General features: G+C 48.9%; 2 protein-coding genes across 2 annotated transcripts; both read left to right on the forward strand.

Annotated features, from left to right (window-relative positions):
* Window positions 1-1,703: 1,703 nt before the first annotated feature.
* FFAR1 (free fatty acid receptor 1) lies at window positions 1,704-2,606 on the forward strand (the record flags this gene model as incomplete). The annotated part of the gene is made up of 1 exon (XM_082862553.1): window positions 1,704-2,606. The coding sequence occupies one exon, from the start codon at window positions 1,704-1,706 to the stop codon at window positions 2,604-2,606; it is 903 nt and encodes a 300-aa protein (XP_082718679.1).
* Window positions 2,607-6,056: 3,450 nt separating this feature from the next.
* On the forward strand, window positions 6,057-17,701 carry FFAR3 (free fatty acid receptor 3; the record flags this gene model as incomplete). The annotated part of the gene is given in 7 exon segments (XM_082861884.1): window positions 6,057-6,116; window positions 6,120-6,171; window positions 6,425-6,615; window positions 6,617-6,953; window positions 6,956-7,141; window positions 7,144-7,572; window positions 17,661-17,701. Coding segments are annotated over 7 exon segments (1,296 nt in total).
* Window positions 17,702-21,600: the final 3,899 nt, after the last annotated feature.

Consider the following 21,600-nt stretch of genomic DNA (forward strand, 5'->3'; position numbering starts at 1 on the left):
GGAAGCAACCTAAATGTCCATCAACAGAGGAATGAATAAAGAAGATGTGGTACATATATACACTATGGAATATTACTCAGCCATAAGAAGGAACGAAATTGTTCCATTTGCAGAGACGTGGATGGACCTAGAGACTGTCATACAGAGTGAAGTAAGGCAGACAGAGAAAAACAAATATCGAATATTAACACATATATGTGGAATCTAGAAAAATGGTACAGATGAACCTATCTGCAAAGCAGAAATAGAGACACAGACGTAGAGAACACATGTATGGACACCAAGGGGAGAAAGGGGCAGCGGGATGAACTGGGAGATTGGGATTGACGTATATACACTGCTATGTATAAAATAGATAACTAATGAGAACCTACTGCATAGCACAGGGAACGCTACTCAATGCTCTGTGGTGACCTAAATGGGAAGGAAATCCAAAAAGGAGGGGATATATGTATATGTATAGCTGATTCACTTTGCCGTACAGCAGAAACTAACGCAACATTGTAAAGCAACTATATTCAATAAAAATTAAAAAAAAAAAAAAGGTGCTGGCTACGCACTCTTCACTCCTCCCAGGAAAAGCCCACATTTCTAACCTCTCCCCTTCCTGTGTTTGCATCATCTTGGACCCTCACCTCCTTCTGAGATGCCCCATTAGCTGCTCATCCAGGCTGTGACTGCCTCAGGCTAATGGCTCTGCCTCCCCGCCCTTCTCTCCCTTCCGGCTCACTGCCCATCCTGGCCACCCTCCCTCAGGGGACTCCTGAGCCTCAGAGACACCTGGCAGCACCAAGAGGTGAGTCCCTCTTTCTGTGGCTTCTCTCCCCACAACAATTTTTCCCCAGATCCCCAGAAGCCTCCGCTTAGGGGGAACCCCTGAGGCTGGCTAAAGTCATTCCCTGTGACACCAGTGGGACCTGGCTTATCCCTGGACTCTCCCCGGGAGACCTCCTTCTCCTGCCCTTTGCTACAACCTACAACCCCGACTTCCCCTCGGCTAGGCGTTGCCACCAGCCCCGCACTGCCTGCTGTAGGGGAACAGCTCCTTCTCTTTCCAGGGAACTGGGGAAGGGGTGTGAACACAGGAATCTAGCTTCCTTTCCTGAGAAAAATACATACTGTCGGGATCAACTCTGTTCATTTTCTTCTTCTTCTTTTTTTTTAAAGATGTTTTTGATGTGGACCATTTTTAAAGTCTTTATTGAATTTGTTACAATATTGCTTCAGTTTTATGTTTTGGTTTTTTGGCCACGAGGCATGTGGGATCTTAGCTGCCCAAGCGGGGATCGAACCCTCAGCCCCTGCATTGGAAGGCGAAGTCTTAACCACTGGGCCGCCGGGGAAGTCCCTCAACTCTGCTCTGAATTCTCTCCACCGCTTGTCTCCCCAGAGTCTCAGAAAGCAAGAGGTCTTCCCTCTTCCGGGACCTGCACGCCTGTGCTCCGTCTCCTCCCGTGACACCACGATCGCTCGCTTCATTTTAAGGGGGCACATGGTGGAGAGAAAACAGAGGACTGACGGCTAGTGGTCCTCGCTTCTAATCCAGGCCACCTCCCCCTACCGGCGTCTGTCTCCCCAGCTATCCCACTAGATGGCTTCTCGCACGCTGAGCAAGTGCTGAAACCAGTCTGTGACGCTGGGAGCCCCCTTTCCGGGCCCTGAGATCAGGGGGCAGGGAGCCAGTGGTGCGCACGAGGGGCCCCATGCACCTGCCCCCGCAGCTCTCCTTCGCCCTCTATATGGCCGCCTTCGCGCTGGGCTTCCCGCTCAACGCCCTGGCCATCGCGGGCGCCGTGTCCCACGCCCGGCTGCGCCTCACCCCCAGCCTGGTCTATGCCCTCCACCTGGGCTTCTCCGACCTCCTGCTGGCGACGTCTCTGCCCCTGAAGGCGGCGGAGGCCCTGGCTGGGGGAGCCTGGCCCCTGCCGGCCTCACTCTGTCCTGCCTTCGCCCTGGTCCACTTCGCTCCGCTCTACGCGGGCGCGGGCTTCCTGGCCGCCCTGAGCGTCGGCCGCTACCTGGGAGCCGCCTTCCCCTTGGGCTACCAAGCTGCCCGGAGGCCGCGCTATTCCTGGGGCGTGTGTGTGGCCATATGGGCCCTTGTCCTCTGTCACCTGGGGCTGGTCTTTGGGTTGGAGGCTCCGGGAGGCTGGCTGGACAATACCACCAGCTCCCTGGGCATCAGCACGCCAGTGAACGGCTCTCCAGTCTGCCTGGAGGCCTGGGACCCGGCCTTGGCGGGCCCCGCACGCTTCAGCCTCTCTCTGCTGCTCTTCTTTCTGCCCCTGGTCATCACGGCCTTCTGCTACGTGGGCTGCCTCCGGGCACTGGCCCGCTCGGGCCTGAGCCACAGACGGAAGCTCAAGGCGGCCTGGGTGGCCGGTGGGGCTCTGCTCACACTGCTGCTCTGCTTGGGACCCTACAATGCCTCCAACGTGGCTGGCTTCCTGCACCCCAGCCTCGGAGGCTGCTGGCGGAAGCTGGGGCTCATTACAGGTGCGTGGAGCGCGGTGCTCAACCCACTGGTGACCGGCTACTTGGGAGGGGGCGCTGGCCGGGGGACAACACGTGGGGCAAAAACAAACGGGGGTCCATCCCAGAAGTAGTCATCACTGCATGGGGGAGGGACAGGGAGCAGGAGAGCCAGACTGCTTCTCCAGGCGCCAGGCGAGGGCTGCTCCAAAGGAACTGCAGGGCGGTTTTGCCTGGGGGGCATCCCCGGAGCCACTTATGGGAAGAACTGAGCCTGGCGGAAGATGGCATCCCAGGTGGAGAAAGAATGGAGGCCTGGAGCTGGGTCACAGGAGGAAGGTAAGCTGCCTCGGCACACGTCTGCGCGATTTCCCACCTCTGTCCGTGTCTCTTCTGCGTCGTGACTGGCCTGACTGCCAGTGTGCCCTATGGGGAAGGAGGGAGGGAGGTCTGCTTCTAAGCCAGAGGAACTGCCGCCACTCTGATGGGATACTTTGGGAGCTGTTACTCCAAAATCATTTCCTAGGAAAGACCATTTTGAATTTCTGAGTAAGAGGCCGGAGGCAAGGTAATGACACTGTTATACCATGTGACACCCACAGGGGGGCAGCATTAGAACTGAGAACAGGACGCTGGTAGGAAAAGATGCCGGGGGAAGGGAAAACACCAGCAATACCAGAAATATACGTGACAGTCACCATGCCAAGTGCGTTACAAGTGTTGTCTCGTTTCATCCTCCCACGTTCCTTTGATTTAGCCATGCGGCTGCTGTGCAGATGAGCAGACTGCTAACTGCAAGAGGGTGTCAGGCAGAGGGGCAAACACCGACCAGATTCTACCCTGTGCTTTGCCCACCAAGCCGTGGGCCTGGCCTGGGGCTGCTTCCAGCCAGGGGAAGCAGCAACTTATTCTAATTTGAACAAAGGCGCTCCTCAAGCAGTGCACCCTGGTGCTGGGCTGTGCTCACCTGCAGGGTGTACCTTTTCCTAATTTGCACTAAGGAGCTGCATGAGTTGCCTGTGGTCATCTTCATTTTGCGGGGGTTTAGAAATTTACCCGACGCCCTACAGCAAGGAAAGGGGGGGACATAGGATGTGATCCTTCCAGGAGGATCAGGGGACATTTAGAAAACTTGGGGTATCAGGGTTAACGCCTGTCCTTGTGGTCCCTTTGGCGAAGGTGAATGGTAGCACCCCGAACCCGAGAGAGAGTGGGCAGGGGACAGTGGCCGCGAGAGCCAAAAGTCTGGGCGTCTGCTCTGAGGCGAGGAGTAGGAAACAGACGTTCCTCTAATGACGATAAAGACATGAACACACAGAAGCAAAAAAGTGGCAGCTACGTGCCTGACAAGCACGAACTGGTTTACACAAGTTATCTCTTTTCGTGCCTAAATGTCTACAAGGGGGGACTCCCCTGGAGGGCCAGCGGTTAAGACCCTGCACTTCCACTATAGGGGGCACTGGTTCGATCCCTGGTCGGAGAACTAAGATCCCGCGTGCCGCGTGGTACGGCCAAAAAGAAAAAAAAAAAAAACTGTCTACAAGGGCAAGGATTTTTGTTTCATTTGCTGATATATCCCCAGCAACTAGCAGAGAGCCGAGCACACGGTAGGCTTGCAGCTAATATTTGCTGAGTGAGTGAATGCTCATAACAGCCCTCCAAAGAAGTCTTATTATCCCTGTTTAAAAATACGGAAATGGGCCAGAGAATTCAGTCACTTGTCTGAGGCTCTGCCGAAGCCAGAAACAAGTCTGTTCTCTGCGCAGTGGTGACATCAGAGGATTTCAGCCGAAGGCCGAACTCCAGCCCAGGCAGCTCCTCCTGTAACACGAGAACCACTCTCCCTTCCACAGCACCGGAGCACCTGCTGGTGCCGGGCCACGTCTTCCAGTGACTTGTGCCTCCTCCACTTAGGGGAGATTTCAGTCCCTCCCTGGGGCTCCGCACGACCCTCCCCCAGCATCCTCTGGTGACCCTCGCTCCTTGGGCCCTGAACCTTCCACCAGTGCCCCTAGCAGGTCGAGCCTGTGCACCGCCCCCCGTTCCCTCTGCTTGCGCTGTTTGCTCCAGGGGCTCTCAGCCTCTGTATTATTGATGTCTTTATTATCCTCCCACCACTGAGACCCCCCCCGCCCCGAGACTGCTGTACTTCTTGTTTTGTTCACTGCTGTACTTCTAACAACTTATTTGAGATAAAATTTACATATCATAAAATTCACCCACTTTAAATGTACAATTCCGTGATCTTTAGTAAATTTACCAAGGTGTGGATTATATTATATCACTATAATCCAATTTAGGACATTTTTATCACCCCAGGAAGATCCCTCATATTCACTTACCGTTAATCCCATTTCCACTCTCAGTCCCCAGGCCACCAGTAATCTACCTTCTGTCTCTACACATTTGCCTATTCCGGACATTTCATAAAAATGGAAACATACATGGTCTTCTATGTCTGGCTTGTTTCACCTAGCACAATGTTTTTAGGTTTATCTGTGTTATGGTATACATGGGTATTTCATTCCTTTTCATTGCCAAATAGTATTCCATTTTATGCCTATGCCACATGGTTTATCCGTTCATTGGCTGATAGACCACCAGGTGATGTTTCCACTTTTTGGTTATTATGACTAATGCTATTATGAACATTTATGAGCCAATCTCTGCGTGGACATATGTTTTCATTTCTCTTAAGTAGATACCTATAGCAGAATCGGGTTACGTGGTATGAGGATTCCCATTTCTCCACATCCTCACCAACACTTGGTATTATCTGATTTTTTTTTTTTTTTTTTTTTTGCTTATAGCCATGCTAGTGGGTGTATGAAATGGTATCTCATTGCACTCCATAAATATTTGAATGAATAAGTAAATACTCTCTGAAGCTGGACAGACGTTTGAATCCTGGTGGTGATACTTAACAAGCTGTATTACCTGGAGTGAATCACTTCCCCACTGTGAGGATTTCAAGACATAAGGTGATGCCCTGAGAAGCAGTGGGTCTGCCATGGAGTATGTGCCCACTGAAAGGTAGCCGTCATCATCATTGCCACCAACGTTAATATTATTACTATCAGCCCAGAGACAAGCCCACTCGAGTGGCTGGCAGACGGCATCTGTCAAGGGCTCACCATACTTACCACTTAACTTAGCCTTTGACACATATTAACGCTTTGATGTACACAAGCCTATGAGATTGGTTATGACTATCCCTGTTTTATACATAAGAAAGCAGAGATACAGAGGGCTTAAGTCACTTGCCCCAAATCACAGAGCTAGTAAGTGATAGGACCAGCATTGCACCCAAGCCCCAGCTCCGGAGCCCAAGCTCTACAGCACTGTATCACACTTCCTACCCTTACAACAAGGCAAACCGGTTGAGCGCCATTCTAGAGGAGCAGATACAATTCAAGTAGGGGATCAGAGGGAAGAAGACGCTGTCTGCTCGTCCCATCTGAGGCTGCTGGGGAGCGAGGCGCGCAGGCAGTCGTGGCATTTGCCCCTCATTTTGTGGACTGGGTCGGCACTGCTCACAGAGCTAACGGCATCTTTTGTGCCATTGCTCGGCAGTGAGTGACATCATGGGCACTGCCAGGTTTTTATCAGTTCTGCCAGATAATAATAGCTCACCGGACTTGTTCTAGAGGAGCCGGCGAGTTGCTGAGCGGCAGAGAACTTGGGTTCTCAAAGCAGCAGGTAAGCACGGGACCCTGAGGGGCTCTGTGGACGGCACCTTGCTGCTTAGAGAAAGGAAACAGCAGACAAAGTGTGACCAGGAAGAGGGATAGGAGCCAGGCTATGACCAGGAAGACAGGCAGGCTGACCCCGCTGGGGAAAGCACTGGGGGCATGAGGGAGTGAGGCTGGCGATGACGTTCCCTTCTGATAGCTGAGAAGCGGATGGTGCAAGACGCCCACCCAGACTGTCATCTCTGTCCCTCTCTTGCTAGTGGCCATGACCACAAACACCAGCTCAGACCGGTCCTTCTTCCTCGGCAGTCACGGGCTCCACTGCTCCATTTACCTCTTCACCGTCCTCACAGGGCTTCCCCTGAAGCTGGAGGCCCTAGTGATCCTCGTGGACCAGCTGCAGCGCTGTCCGGCGGCCGTGCGCGTGCTCTTGCTGAACCTGACCCCATCGGCCCCGCACCCCGGTGCTCTTCCTGCCATTCCACGTGGTGAAGGCAGCGAGCGGCACGCGCTGGCCCCTGCTCTTCATCTTCTGCCCCTTCTCCAGATTCCTCTTCTTCACCACCATCTATCTCCCGTCCCTATTCCTGGCAGCTGTGAGCGATGAGCGCTTCCTGAGCGTGGCCTACCCAGTTTGGTACCAGACGCGGCCAAGGCCGGGACAGGCTGGCCTGGTCAGCGGGGCCTGCTGGCTCCTGGCCGCCGCTCAGTGCAGTGTGGTCTATGTCACTGAATTCTCGGGGCGCTCCTCCCCCACCCAGGGTATCAACGGGACCTGCTACCTGGAATTCTGGAAGGATCAGCTGGTGGGACCTGCTACCTGGAATTCCAGAAGGATCAGCTGGCCTTTCTCCTGCCTGTCCAGCTGGAGATGGCTGCGGTCCTTTTTGGGGTGCCCCTGCTCATCACCAGCTACTGCTATAGCCGCCCGGTGTGCATACCCGCTAAGGGAGCCAGCCAGCGCCGGCGGAAGAGGGTGGTGGGCTCGCAGCAGCCATGCTGCTCAACTTTCTCGTCTGCTTTGGGCCCTACAACGTGTCCCATGCTGTGGGCCACACTCAGGGTGAAAGCCCGAAGTGGAGAAGTTCCGTGCTGCCCCTCAACACCCTGAACTCCTGTGTCGACACCCTTTACTATTTCTCATCATCTGGGTTCCAAGCTGACTTCCAGGGGCTGCCGGGGAGGCTGACTGGAGCCTGTGGCCCTTGGTGGCAGGAAGGCAGCGTGACACTGAAGAGTGAAGGAGAGGGGCCGCCACAGGAGCTGTCTAACATACAGGGGGGCTCTGGAGCGGGTGGCCAGGTGGACTGGCCTGCAGAGCAGATCATCCCTGGGGCAGTTCCAAGCTCAAGTCAGGTAGCACCTTGGAGAGGCAGGCTGGGGACGGGCACTGTTTGGGTCAGAGCAGGTACCCAGCCTTAGCCCAGCTCTTGATCTCGCCACACTACCCTCCCTTCTCGTGCCCCAACACGCTCAGGGGGCGGTCACGGTGAGAGAGAACTCTGCAGAATAAGGAGCTCCCCGGGGCAGCAGGCGAGCTCCTGGGCTTTGCTGAAGGTGAAGGAGGAGCTGACAGCAGCGTCCAGGGTCTGAGGGAGCTGCCCAGTGACTTGGGACAGGAGAGAGGAAGAATCTGTCCTTCAGAACTACCGACTCAGCTGGGCAGGAATGGGGACACAGGACTCCAGGAATGAGGGAGCACCCTGCTGTGACATGCGCTCTTCCAGCAAGTTTCCACTGTTCAATAAATTCAGACTTTCAGGGACATTCATGAAAAATGACAGAAGAAAAATTACCTAAATAAACTTGGTAGCAAGCAAAAGAGAATGGTTTTTTCTTAATCTTTTTTTTTTTTTATGGTGTGTGTGGGTGGCGTATGTGAGTGTACCTTAGGTGGTGTTGATGGATGGAAGGATAAAACACGAAGACTCTGAAGGAGAAGTGTTAAACTATAAGATGCCTCGTTGCTGGGAGAGGATTTGGATCGGAAGAATAAAAGTAATAGCTAACCTGTCTTCAGGGCTTAGCCTGACATCGTCTCTAATCTTCTCAGTAGCCGTGAAGCAGGTACTATGACTATTCCCATTCTACAGGTTAGGGAATGGGCCCGGCGAGGTGAAGTCTCTCACCTGAGATCCCATAGCCAATAAGTGATGGAAGCAGGACTGGAAGCTGAAATTAGTTGACTCTGAAACTCAGGTCCCTGAGCCACTCTGCCACCAGCTGTGTGTCATCTGCCGTGACTGGGCCCAGTCGAACTTCCAGAGTCAGCTGAGGCGGTCTGACCTCAGGACAAATGTAAACAGGCCACAATGAGAAGCATAACTAGATGCAAAGCAGATCGACTATTTGTGTAGACACATCCTCCTCCCGGTAAAGAAACCCTCTTGGAAGAAAAATAAATGAAGAGAATTAGTTAGCCCAGGTGACTTCGGGTTACTACAGAGACAAATGTGTGTTCTTAAGAGGTGTTTTTATCAAAGTGTGATCCCTTAGTAATTTTTCGTTTCCCACTGCGGGGTGGCGCATTAGAAAGCATCGGTCTGGGCCTCCTCCCCCGGGGAAGCAACCAGAGAAATGCTGGTGCCTGTTCGCGCTGTCAGCTTTATTATTTCTTTTTCTAGTTTGCTTTTTCTTTTTTTTTCTTTTAATGACAAACCAAGAAGTCTCTTACTTTATTTTTTTTATTTTGGCCACACCGCACAGCATGTGGGATCTTAGTTCCCTGACCAGGGATCAAACCCGCACCCCCCGCAGTGGAAGCTCGGAGTTTTAACCACTGGACCGCCAGGGAAGTCCCAGTCAGCTTTAGTTCGAAAACATTTATGGTGCACTTACTGTGTGCAGATGGCCGCGCTCAGAACTTCCGGGATTTCAATACTAACGTCTTTAGCATCTGTTTTCTCCCTGAGGTTAAGGTCGCTGGGGAATGAGGACTGGCTGTGGATGGCGACTGGGTCTCAGGTGGAGGGAGAGAGACATCGTCTCTGTACAGAGATGAAGGCATGAGCTGTCCCTCTGTCCCATGGCTCATCTGTCTGTCCTAAGGCACTCAGACCTTGATGTGAACATGGGTCTGAGTGGTTCAGAAAGGGCACAGTGGTGACGTGGAGTCCTGCAGCTCCAGGAGTGGTAGCAAGGACCCACGAGTGAGGACAAAGAAGAGTTGGAAACCCCACATTCCAGAGAGAGCCGTGGAGAACAGGAGCCTGACTCCTCCCCAGAGTTGACACCGAGGAAGAAGAGGCAGCTCAGCTGGCTTTGCTGCCCCCAGCTGTCACCCAGGACCCCACCCCTACCCCAGTCTGTGTAAACTGAAGGCTGACGGGTGGGGAGGATGAAAAGTCATCGGAGACTGGGTGGTGGTGAGGGCAGAGTTGTCGTGTTCTCCATATCTCTCGGAAGTCAAGGGAAAGGGGTGCTCAAGGAGTAGAGCACGTGTTCTGGGGCAGCTGCCCTGTGCCCATCTAAGCAGAGGAGGGAGACGGGCAGAGAGATGGTGTGGGCGCGTCTGCGTGAATGATGGGGCACCAGGCACTCTCCCCATCTGGCAGACCAAGCAGGTATGAGGCTCCCGGGGATGAGGGCATCGCAGGAACAGGGCTGAGTGGGGGAGTTCTGGGGTGCTGGGAGAGGTCAAACCAGGTTGGGTCTCCCAAGACCAAGGTCAGAAGAACTCAATTCTAGCTGCCAAAGAGACCCTCTGTTGACACCAAAAGCTATTCTCACAGCAGACTCACAGCAGACACCAAAAGCTATTCAGTATTAGCTAAAGCACTGTTGCTCAAACTTTTGTATCCTTGTTCCCTCAAGGAGCCTTTTAGGATCTTTTCCTCCTACTCAGTACCTTCCCCTCCCTGCCCATGAAATTTTGATACAACAGACATACCATGTATCTCTTTATGTGTGTGCCTTTGGAAGACCACAAACCACTGTAAGACTTTTTGGCTCCCCCAGAACTAATTTTCACATCTTTGGGAGCAATACTGCCTGTTCTGAGAACGCATGAGCTAGATAACAGGTCTCCTCACTCACAGAGTGATGAAGCCTGTCTCACACAACTGCAGTCTAGCAAAGTTCATTTTCTTGCTGGAGCAAAGGAGACCACACTCCAGAGGAAGGAAGCGTGGGGCATCTCACGAAAGAAGAGACGGCGTTATTAGAGGTTTGGGGTAAGGGTGACGTTGAGGTGATGCTTTGATGAAGTTGTATGTGATAGGCTCAAAGCACAGCAGGCCTGGGTGGAAAGAGGTCAATTTCAGGCCTGGGCTGAGAAGCAGACCCAGGGTCCGATTCTTTGGAAAATACAAAATAAAGATAAAGGTAGAATTTCGTGCCTGAAAACTCCTTATCTGAAGCTGGGGGGGCTGAAAAGCAAGGCTGCTTCTCTGTGTCACAGGTTCCTGCCCAGAGCCTGCAAGCAGCAGAGGAATGATGGGATTCCATTCTCACTGATGGGATTTCAAAGAGCCACATTGCTGACAGTCTGTGATTTTATTTTATTTATTTATTTTAAATTTATTATTATTATTATTATTTTGGCCATGCCACACAGCTTGTGGGATCTTAGTTCCCTGACCAGGGACCGAACCTGGGTCCCGGCAGTGAAAGTGCACAATCCTAACCACTGGACCACCAGGGAGTTCCCAGTCTGTGATTTTTAGAGAACTAGGTCTCTTAGCAGTATAATTTTGTTAATTAGCAAAACAAGTTTTTAAAGGTTTGTAAAAGGGAGTCATTGATGGTCATGGGAGTAGGAACCTTTCCCTCTTAGAAGGAAGTGTCCCCCCACAAAACCTAGGGCAGTGTAACCCAGAAGGATGGGAAGAAGTGTAGACTAGATTCATCTCTGCCATAGGTTCCCTGGGCCACAGGTCAAGTCTCAGTTCGTAGGAGAATGGGGAGGAGGCTAGGAGTTTTAAATCACCAAGCGTGACCAGAAACCTAGGAAAGCCACTCAAGAAGTCATTAAGAAATTGGCAAAGATGGTCCACTGCAGCCTGACTGAAGGCGGTGAGTGTTGAAACCACTGCAGCTCAGACTATCCATGAACCAGTGTCAGTCAGAGTAGGGCAGAGGGGCAGGCAGGAAGCAGGGAGGCACAGGGAGGTGGCTGACTTGATAACTTTTCCTGAGCTGAATACATCACCTGTGACCAGAATCTTAGGATAGTTTAGCAAGTCTGTGTATGTGCCTGGTGGGGCAAGGGAAGCTGTGATGCAAAGCAGGAGAAGTAAATCTGCTTCACTTGGACCCTGGGAAGGGGCAAAAAGTAGACCAGGTTAGGGTTGGGGGAGAGGGGGTGGGAGGTGAAGAACAGATGTGGGTAGGTAGGAACAAGAAGACTGGGAGTCTGCAAAATTAGTTGCAAAAATCATCCAAAAGGAAGAAGCAGAGCAGCAATAGGAAGTAGAAAGAGGGTTTCCCTGGTGGCGCAGTGGTTGGGAGTCCGCCTGCCGATGCAGGGGTCACGGGTTCGTGCCCCGGTCCGGGAAGATCCCACATGCCGCAGAGCGGCTGGGCCCATGAACCATGGCCGCTGAGCCTGCGCGTCCGGAGCCTGTGCTCCGCAACGGGACATGCCGCAACAGTGAGAGGCCCGCGTACTGCTAAAAAAAAAAAAAAAAAAGGAAGTAGAAAGAGACGTGGTAGAAAAGTCAGGCCATAGATTCTGGGAGAGGAGAATCAGAGGTGACAGACAGAGGCTAGGGTGGGGAAACAAATAGAGTAAAATAGTGTGAGAAAGTGTTCAACTTTTTACCTTCCTCTCTCTGACATGACCCCTCTGGTTGAAAAAAAAAAAAGGCCAAAGCAATACAGGTAGTTGTGGCAGCTAAAACTCTGCAAAGAGAAGTGAGAAGCTTGCTGAGTTCCCTTTAAGGCCAGTTCTGAAAAATCATATGGAGGGAGATCAGGGCATCAAGATGGTGGCCCATATTCTGGGAAAAGGATGCTGGGGTCACATACCAGGAGAAGAACTGGCTAGAATGAACGAAATCTGATAAACACTGTTGGAAGTGGGAAGGTGCATGGAGTTGGAGGCATGGAACTAGGGGAGAGAAAATGGTACAGAAGAGGAAATGGGGTAGAGAAATATTTTTGGAAGAGAGTGATTTTACTGAATTCAGACTAGAAGGGTACAGTGAGACAACTAAATCAGTCATCCCCTGTTGCAGATCCCCCAGCCCGAGGGGTTGAGTCGTAATTGGAACTAGTCATGACAATCTCCTTCCCCTTTATAGGTGACTGGTCTCAGGATGGACACATGACCCAATTTTAGCCAAAAAATGGTAAGAAGTCTGCTGAGGGTCTCTGAGAAAGATAGTCCTTCTTACTAGAAGAGACAGATGTGTGAGGAGCTGCCCTCTCCCTTCCTGGTTTGGAAGATTTTACGTGAGGATATGATACTTGGAGCTCCAGCAACCGTTTGGGGGCCGTAAGACCACATACTTGAAGAAGAAAGGTAACAAGCTAAAGGTGGCAGAGAAGAAGGATGGAAAGGGCCTGGGCCCTTGATGAACTTGTTGAGCTGGGATGACCACCTCCAATCATCCCTATGGCTGACTCACTATTGGCCAGATATTCTCTAACTTGCAGCCAAACGCATCTTAACTCTAATGGATAAGATGCTGTACCTCAGCATCCTATATCCTACTGGAAACTACCCAGTGATGTCTTCTTTTATTTTAACTTGTTTTATGATCCTGGAATTTCTAAACTCTATTTGCTTTGTAGGAGTTATGAAATCTTAGTGTTTATCCTACCTATTATGGCTGTACTTAGGGGAGATTTCTTATGGTTCCAGTCAGTAGCTCTGGCATCAAAATATTGGGACACCCCATGATTCAGAAAGGGGCTTTTGAGAGCTGGCTGGCTGGGGCTACGTGGACATAGCACTACAAGACAAAGAACAGACTACTGGATGGGCACTTTCTAAGGTCGAGTATCATCTGACTGATAGTCTCCACTGCAAGCTCTCCTCCTTTTATTGATAAAAATTCCCATGTTATCAGATTTTTAAAAATTTTATATTGAAGTATAGTTGATTTACAGTGTTGTGTTAGTTTCAGGTGTAGAGCAGAGAGATTCAGTTATACACATACATGTATCTATTCTTTTTCAAATTCTTTTCCCATTTAGGTTATTACAGAGTAGAAGCAGAGTTCCCTGTGCTATACAGTAGGTCCTTGTTTGTTATCTACTTTAAATATAGCACTATGTATCTATAACCCCAAACTCCCAATCTATCTCTCCACCCCCTTTTCTCCCCTGATAACCGTAAATTCATTCTCTAAATCTGCGAGTCTGTTTCTGTTTTGCAAATAAGTTCGTTTGTATCATTTTTTTTAGATTCCGCATATAAACGATTTCATATGATATTTGTCTTTCTCTGTCTGACTTACTTCACTTAGTATGATAATCTCTAGGTCCATCCATGTTGCTGCAAATGGCATTATTTCAGTCTTTTTAATGGCTGAGTAATATTCCATTGTATATATGTACCTCATCTTCTTTTCCCATTCATCTGTCGATGGACATTTAGGTTGCTTCCATATCTTGGCTATTATAAACAGCACTGCAATGAACATTGGGGTGCGTGTATCCTTTCAAACCATGTTTTCCTTTGGATATATGCCCAGGAGTGGGATTGCTGGATCATATGGTAGCTCCATTTTTAGTTTCTTAAGGAACCTCCATACTGTTCTCCAATATGGAGTCTTGATTGCCATGGAAACAAGAAAGGATTGAATGAGTGGAGTGGAGACTATGAACGGTGCTCCCTGTGGAAGGGTACTTGGCCCTGCGCAGGGTACTTGGCCTTACGCAGTGTTCTTAGAAACAGGAGAGCAACCCAGTCTTCGTACCCATGGAGTCACCATCACACACGCCCTGCCCATATGAAGATGAGGAGATGTGTTCCTGGATACCTAATTTACTACTTGTAATTTATGCACAATCATGGGCTTGCAACTCACCGATTCCCTTGTCCCCTCACCCCTTCCTAATAATTGTTTTCTAGCAGTTCTCTACGCTTAGAGCACAACCCACTCTTCTAGGGTGTTCCCTAAAAGCCTCCACTAACATAACTCCTTGTTTGCTTACGCTTTGGAAAACAAGCAAATTATTTGCTGCAAATCAAGCGGTCACCCAGAAAAAAAAAAAAAAGTAAGCAGGAAAGTTCACTGCAAAGTGAACTGAACAAACAGGCCAGCAGGTTTTCGCACCGACTGCCGGTACCGGCAGCACTCCTGCTGCTGCATGCCGACCACATGCCAACCAGCCTGGTGAGGAATCGCCCAGTTCAAAGACACAGGAGGGCTTTGGAGGCATCACTTCTGAGGTTACGGGCAGCAGGGTCCTCCCAGGTATTACTCAGGAGGATGAGAGCCTCTCTATATACACAAAGTCTGCATGCAAATATTCAGGGCAGCTTTAATCATAATAGTCCCAAACTGGAAACGGCCCAGGTGTCCATCAAAAGAGAATGGATTTTAAATCTGTGATGTAGCCATGCAACGGAACACTGCTTGGCAATAAAAAGTAACAACCTGCCCATATAGATAACAGTATAGCCTCTGACTGTGATATTGCCATTTATAATGAATACATATTTGGTCTTCATCCCCATTTCTGGCACAGAGCTCTTAAAACCCTTAGAATTTCCTAATTGATGAGAGCAACAAAGGTGTCTTTTGTTATGCTAATAAGGTGACTTTTGGATCCCCACCTAAGGATGAGGGCTGATTGCCAGTGGGACCAACTATGTGATTGGAGGGTTGGAACTTTCAGTCCTACCACCCCTCACCTCCAGGGATGGGAGAGGGGCTGGAGGTTGAATCAGTCACCAATGGCCAATGATTTAATCCATCTTACCTTTGTAAATGAGGCCACCATAAAAACCAGAAAGGATGGATTCTGGAGAGCTTCTGGGTGGCAACTTGGGGAAAGCGGTGTGCTGGGAAAGGGCATGGAAGCGACTCACTCTCTCTGGGTAGACAGTGTCAGAATTGAGTTGAATTGTAGGACACTCAGCTGGTATCAGGGGAACTGCTTGGTGGCGTGGGGGAAATGACACCCCAGGTTGGAATTGGTACCAGAACCCCTTTAAGTGACAGAAAGCATATAGTGGTTGTCAGGGGTTGGGGATGGGACAGGGAGGGGATTGGCTGGGGGGATACCAGAGGGACATTTTAGGGTGATGGAAAATCTTCTATAACTTGATTGGGGTAGGAGTCACACAGATTTGTCAAAACTTAGTGAACTCTATGCTTAAAATGGATGCTAAAATGCAAATTAAGCCTCAATAAAAAGAAGTTGATTAAAAATGCGGTAACACCTCACCTCTGGGCCCATATGATAGGTGTACATACCATCATCAAAAACATCTTCTCAAGTTTCAATAAGCCAAGCAGGCTTTTACTGTGCCACACTCTGCAGCAGTTCGGACGGCTGTGGAACAACCCAGGTTACACAAGAGGAGAAACCATGGTGCAAACAGGTGATCAATGGCAACCAGCTCTTGATGATGGAGGTCCACAGGGAGCAGTAAGGCCTATGGCCGCCTGGACAGTGCATGGCCCATCTGAATTCAACTCCTGTCTCGGTACCACGCAGGGCTGTGGACTCCATGTTGCCATACCTTCCAGTCTTTCAAGTTGGAGATCCAGCTGTTGCTGCTGTTTTGGAAATTTTATCTTCTTTTAAGCTGATAACCCATTCAAAATGTGAAAGGATTGTGTGTGGTGAAAACACACCAGAACTGAGGGCTGTGGACAGCTCCTAGGCTCCCAGTGTGTGGCCTCTGCAGCAGTGGAGGTTGAGGAGGGTCCAGGTGTTGAGGATGGATGGGTAGGGAAGGAAGCAGGAGGAAGTGTCATTTTGCCATAAGCGCGGCTCAGAGAAAAATGTTTCCCAGATCTGATGGCAAACAGCCGCAAAGACCTGCTGACTTTCTAAAATCATTCTTACGAGTCCCTCGTTCTCATTTAGAAGTCCCTGTCTACCTCAGCAGCCCTCCTCACAGGGAAGGTCCCTGGAGGACAGTCAGTCAGAGGAGACGCACTCTTAATACCCCACGATCCCCGGATCCCTCCATCTCGGCCCTGGCTCCTCCTCCTGCCCCCACTCTCTGGAAGGCATTGTTCATTGTTCTGGAAGGTTCTCCCCTTTTGTTCTTGCCCTACACCCTCTCCCCAGGTGTTTTTTTTTTTTTTTTTTTTGGTCGTGCTGGGTCTTAGTTGCAGCTCACTGGCTCCTTAGTTGCAGCTCACGGACTCCTTAGTTGTGGCATGCATGCGGGATCTAGTTCCCTGACCAGGGATCGAACCCAGACCCCCTGCGTTGGGAGCTTGGAGTCTTAGCCACTGGACCACCAGGGAAGTCCTCCCCGGGTGTTCTAATTCACTACCATGGCTTTAATCATTGATGACTCCCAAATCTCTACCTCTGGCCCCAGACTCCTTTGTATCCAGCTGTGTCCAGGGAGCATCCCAACTTCACAAGTCCAAACCAAACTTTTCATTCCATCCCCCAAATCTGGTCCCATCGCCCAGCCTATTCCACCTCTGTAAATGGTGGAATCTACCTTTCTGCCCATGCCAGAAACCTGGGAGTCATTTTTTTTAAACAATTTAATTTTCTTATTTTTAAAATAATCATACTTTAAAAAGGAACTTTTTTCAGGGAGAGCTGTACAGTTCTGTGAATTTTAACACACATAGATTCCTATAACTACACCACGATCAAAATAAAAAGGGGGCGGAGTCCCATCCTGCGCTCACCCCTAACCACTGACAACCACAGATCTTCTCCCCATCATCATGGTTTCACCTTTCCAAGGATGTCACGAAAACGAAATCCTATAATTTTAAACTTTTGAGACTGGCTTCTTTCACTCACTAAACATTCATGCACAGGTTTCTGTGTGGATATAAGTTTCCATTTCTCTAGGTCAAATATCCAGGAGAAGGATGGCTGAGTCATATGGTAATTGTATGTTTAACTTTTTAAGATACCTTCAGTCTGTTGGCCAGAGAGGCTGTACCTTTCTCCATTCCCTCTGGCAATCTATGAGAGATGCAGGTGGTCCACATGCTTGCCAGCACTTGGGGGTGTTTTAGCATTTTTATTTTAGCCCTCCCGATAGGCGTAGAGTGGTCAGGAAGCCATTTTGGGTGTCCTCTCCCTTACCACCCACATACAATTCACCATTAAGTCCTCCTGGTTCTGTCTCCAGAATATATCCTGTATGAATCTACTTCTCTCCAACTCCACGGCAGCCATTACCTCTCACCTGGCCTACCGCAAAAGCTTCCAGCCCAGTCTTTCTTTTTGTCCTCATCGCAATCAGTTAACACCACGCCAGAGGAACCTTTGAAGAATATAAACTAGATCATGTCATTGCCCTGAATAAAACCTTTCACTGTTTTCCTGTTCCGATCCCCTCTTCCTGGCCTACCAGGCCCTGGGCCCATCTGGCCCTGACTCTCTCTCCAGGCTCCTGCGACGCCTTCGCTGATATCACGCTGCTGGCCTGACCTCAAGCTCTTAATCTCTGCACACAGTTTCCTTCACACTTTGCTTGGCTGACTGACCCCCTTCTTTCAGGTTTTCTCTCCAATGTCATTCTTTAGAGAGACGTCCCCTGATCGCCCAATTTCAAGTAGCCCTCACCTCCCTTGAGGTGCTGTGACAGTTTGACTTACATACTTGTCTGTTCGTTTCATATGTGATTCCTCCCTCTAGACTGAGAAGCCCTTGACAGCAGTCATCATGTCTGTTTTACTCATTACAGTATAGCCAGGTGCCTAAAACGGAACCTGGCACAGAGCAGGCATTTGGTATTTGATAAATAAATGAATGAATAATAAAAAGAATCTCTGATTTTCCACTATTATAAATAATGCTACCAGGAACATCCTTTTACATAAATGCTGTGCATTTGTACATTTCCTGAAAGTGCTACTGCTGTATTAAATAGTATGTACATTTGAAATTTTTATAAATATTGACAAATTACCTTCCCTGGCTGAATCAATCTTCTCTCTCCTAATAGTCTATAAGAGACTCCATAATCCTGCCAACAAGGAAAAATATCAGATTTTAATTTTTTTTAAAAACTTAAAATTTAATAAATCAGTGTATTAGTCAGGGCCCTCCAGAGAAATGGAACCAAAGTGTATATACATCGAAAGAGATTTATTTAAGGAGTTGGCTCATATGACTGTGGTGGTTTGGTGAGTCTAGACTCTGATGGAGGAGGCCAGTAGGCTGGAGACTCAGGAAGAAGTTGCTGTTCAACTCCAAAGGCTGTCTGCTGGGAGACTAGGAAGAGCTGATGATGCAGGTGCAGTCTGGTGGAGAATTCCCTCTTGCTCAGGAGAGATCAGCTTTTTTTTTTTTTTTTTTTTTGTGGTACGCGGACCTCTCACCGTTGTGGCCTCTCCCGTTGCGGAGCACAGGCTCCAGACGCGCAGGCTCAGCGGCCATGGCTCACGGGCCCAGCCGCTCCGCGGCATGTGGGATCTTCCCGGACCGGGGCACGAACCCACGTCCCCTGAATCGGCAGGCGGACTGTCAACCACTGCGCCACCAGGGAAGCCCAGAGGTCAGCTTTTTATTCTATTCAAGCCTTCGACTGATCAGAAGAGACCCACCCACGTTAATGAAAGGGAATCTACTTTACTCAAAGTCTGTCAATTTAAACATAAATCTCACCCAAAAAACATCCTCACAGAAGCATCTAGAACAACGTTTGATCAAACATATGGGCACCGTGGCCCAGCAAAGTGGAAAACATAAAATCAAACATCACACTCGGTACTATTTTAATTTCTTGGATGAAAATTGTAGAAAATATTTGCATATTGTATATAGTAATTTATGTTTCTTTCTTTCTTTTTTTAAAATAATTTTTTTTATTTGTTTATGTTTGGCTGTGTTGGGTCTTTGTTGCTGAGCGCGGGCCTTCTCTAGTTGCGGCGAGCGGGGGCTACTCTTCATTGCAGTGTGTGTGCTTCTCATTGCAGTGGCTTCTCTTTCTGTGGAACGTGGGCTCTAGACATGTGGGCTTCAGTAGCTGTGGCACACAGGCTCAGTAGTTGTGGTGCGCAGGCTCAGTAGTTGTGGCACACGGACTTAGTTACTCTGAGGTATGTGGGATCTCCCTGGACCAGGGCTCGAACCCGTGTCCCATGCGTTGGCAGGCGGATTCTTAACCACTGTGCCACCAGGGAAATCCAGTAATTTATGTTTCTATACTTGTTTTTTTCTTATTTGATTTGCAGAAATTCTTTGAATGTTAGTATATAAACCCTTTATCAGTTATATATGTAGAAAGACAGTGGTCTTATTTTGTGAATAATTTTTCCATAGCTTTATATATTTTTAAAATATTTTTAATGTGCTCGTTTGTCATTTCTTTGATGACTTCTATGTTTATATCACGCTAGGAAAAAGCCTTCTCATTTCCAAAGCTTAAGAAATTGTATAATGTCTATACAACTTCTATATTTTTGAAAAATATATTCAATCTTTAAAACACTTGAATTTACTTTTGTAACTTTTGCAAATAGACAGTCAACTACCCCAGTATTATTTACTGAATACTCCATCATTTCCCATATTTATATGAAGTGGACTTGCATCACCTAAGTTGAAAGAATCCTCAAAATGTAAACTGAAACAACAAGATACCATCCTTCTTACCCATCCTATGAGCAAAAATGTTAAAGATTCAAAATATCTAGTGTTGGACTTCCCTGGCGGTCCAGTGGTTAAGATTCTGTGATTCTGCAGGGGGCACGGGTTCGATCCCTGGTCAGGGAACTAAGATCTCACATGCCGCACAGTTCTGCCAAAAAAAAAAAAAATCCAGTATTGGAGAAGGCGCGTGGAAGTGGGTACTCTCATACACAGTTGGTGGGAATGTACATTACTGAACATCTTCATGAAGGTAATATGAAAATATCTATCCAAAAATTTAAAGAAGTACCTCTCTTTGACCCAGGAATTCTGTCATTTACATTTCTAAAAATTCTATCTAACCAAACTACTCACACGGGTCTAGATAGATAGATAGACCGATAGATAGACAGGTATTCACCAAAGCACTGTCTGTTATAACAAAGGAACTGAAAAGTGAAAATGGACCCTGAATGACTGCTTACATTATAGGATGGTCCTAAAATAAAATACCATGTAACTATCAGAAAGAATACAGTAGATCTATGTGTACTGACATGGAAAGATTACTAAGGCATATTACATGGTGCAGCATGAAGTTCCAGAACATTACATATAGCATGATTCCATTTATGCACTTTTTAGAACGATATATTTATATATGTACACATATGGGTATAAATAAAAGAGAGGTTACTAGGAAGGGAAAAGTGTCAGGGGGAAGTGAAGCTGCCTTTCACATTTTACTTCTGTATTGTTGGATTCTTTTACAATAAGAATATATTCATGTATTATTATGCAATTTTTTAAAAATTTTTAATTTTTTTTCCTTTTTACAGTACGCGGGCCTGTCACTGCTGTGGCCTCTCCCGCTGCGGAGCACAGGCTCCAGACACGCAGGCTCAGCGGCCATGGCTCACGGGCCCAGCCGCTCCGTGGCATGTGGGGTCTTCCCGGACCGGGGCACGAACCCATGTCCCCTGCATCGGCAGGCGGACTCTCAACCACTGCGCCACCAGGGAAGCCCTATGCAATTCTTTTAAATAAAGAAATTGTACTGGAAGAACATTCATCACATTGATTCTGACCAAGCTAGAACAGGGAATAGGGCGCAGAGATTCAAGCTGCCTGAAAACTCCCAAGGGCCACTGTGAGGTCAGCTGGGATTATGGGGATGGATCACGTCACCCACTCAGGCCTCCAAGTGTCCACCCCTGGAGTGAGGAGGGGTGAAGTGGCTACACTGCTCTCAAACATCAAGCAGGGAAGGCGGAAGTGTTTTCTCTAAGAAAAATGGGTGTGGTGTCACTGGGAGAATGTGAGCAGGGCAGGCCATTAAAAATCCGACCACCAGGGCAGATGCACAGATGTGTGTTGGGAGGGTCATTACCTCCTGTGCAGGGAGGGGCCCGCACATGCCCTTGGGCACCACCATTTCTCCCACTGATATAATATAGAAAACGCATCCCCAGGGTGAGTAACAGGATCATCACACCCAGACAGAGCCCTGTCTGTCTTGTCTCCTGGGAACAGTCACACGAAATCATCAGCAATGAGTTCAAAAGGCAATCAGGTTTCTGGCATGCTCTATTGGTCCCTTCCCAGACTGGTCTCCGGGTGCCCCCAAAGAGCAGGCACAGGATTTCCCCCAAATTATAGGGCTCCTGTGAACCCTTGAGATGCATGGCAACAGCCTCTGAGGTACAGTGTCATGCTTTTGGGGGAGGAGCCTCCTATCACAACAGCTAGATAG

This window comes from Leucopleurus acutus (assembly GCF_964270905.1).
Source record: "Leucopleurus acutus genome assembly, chromosome: 20".
In the NCBI taxonomy this organism is placed as follows: domain Eukaryota; kingdom Metazoa; phylum Chordata; class Mammalia; order Artiodactyla; family Delphinidae; genus Leucopleurus; species Leucopleurus acutus.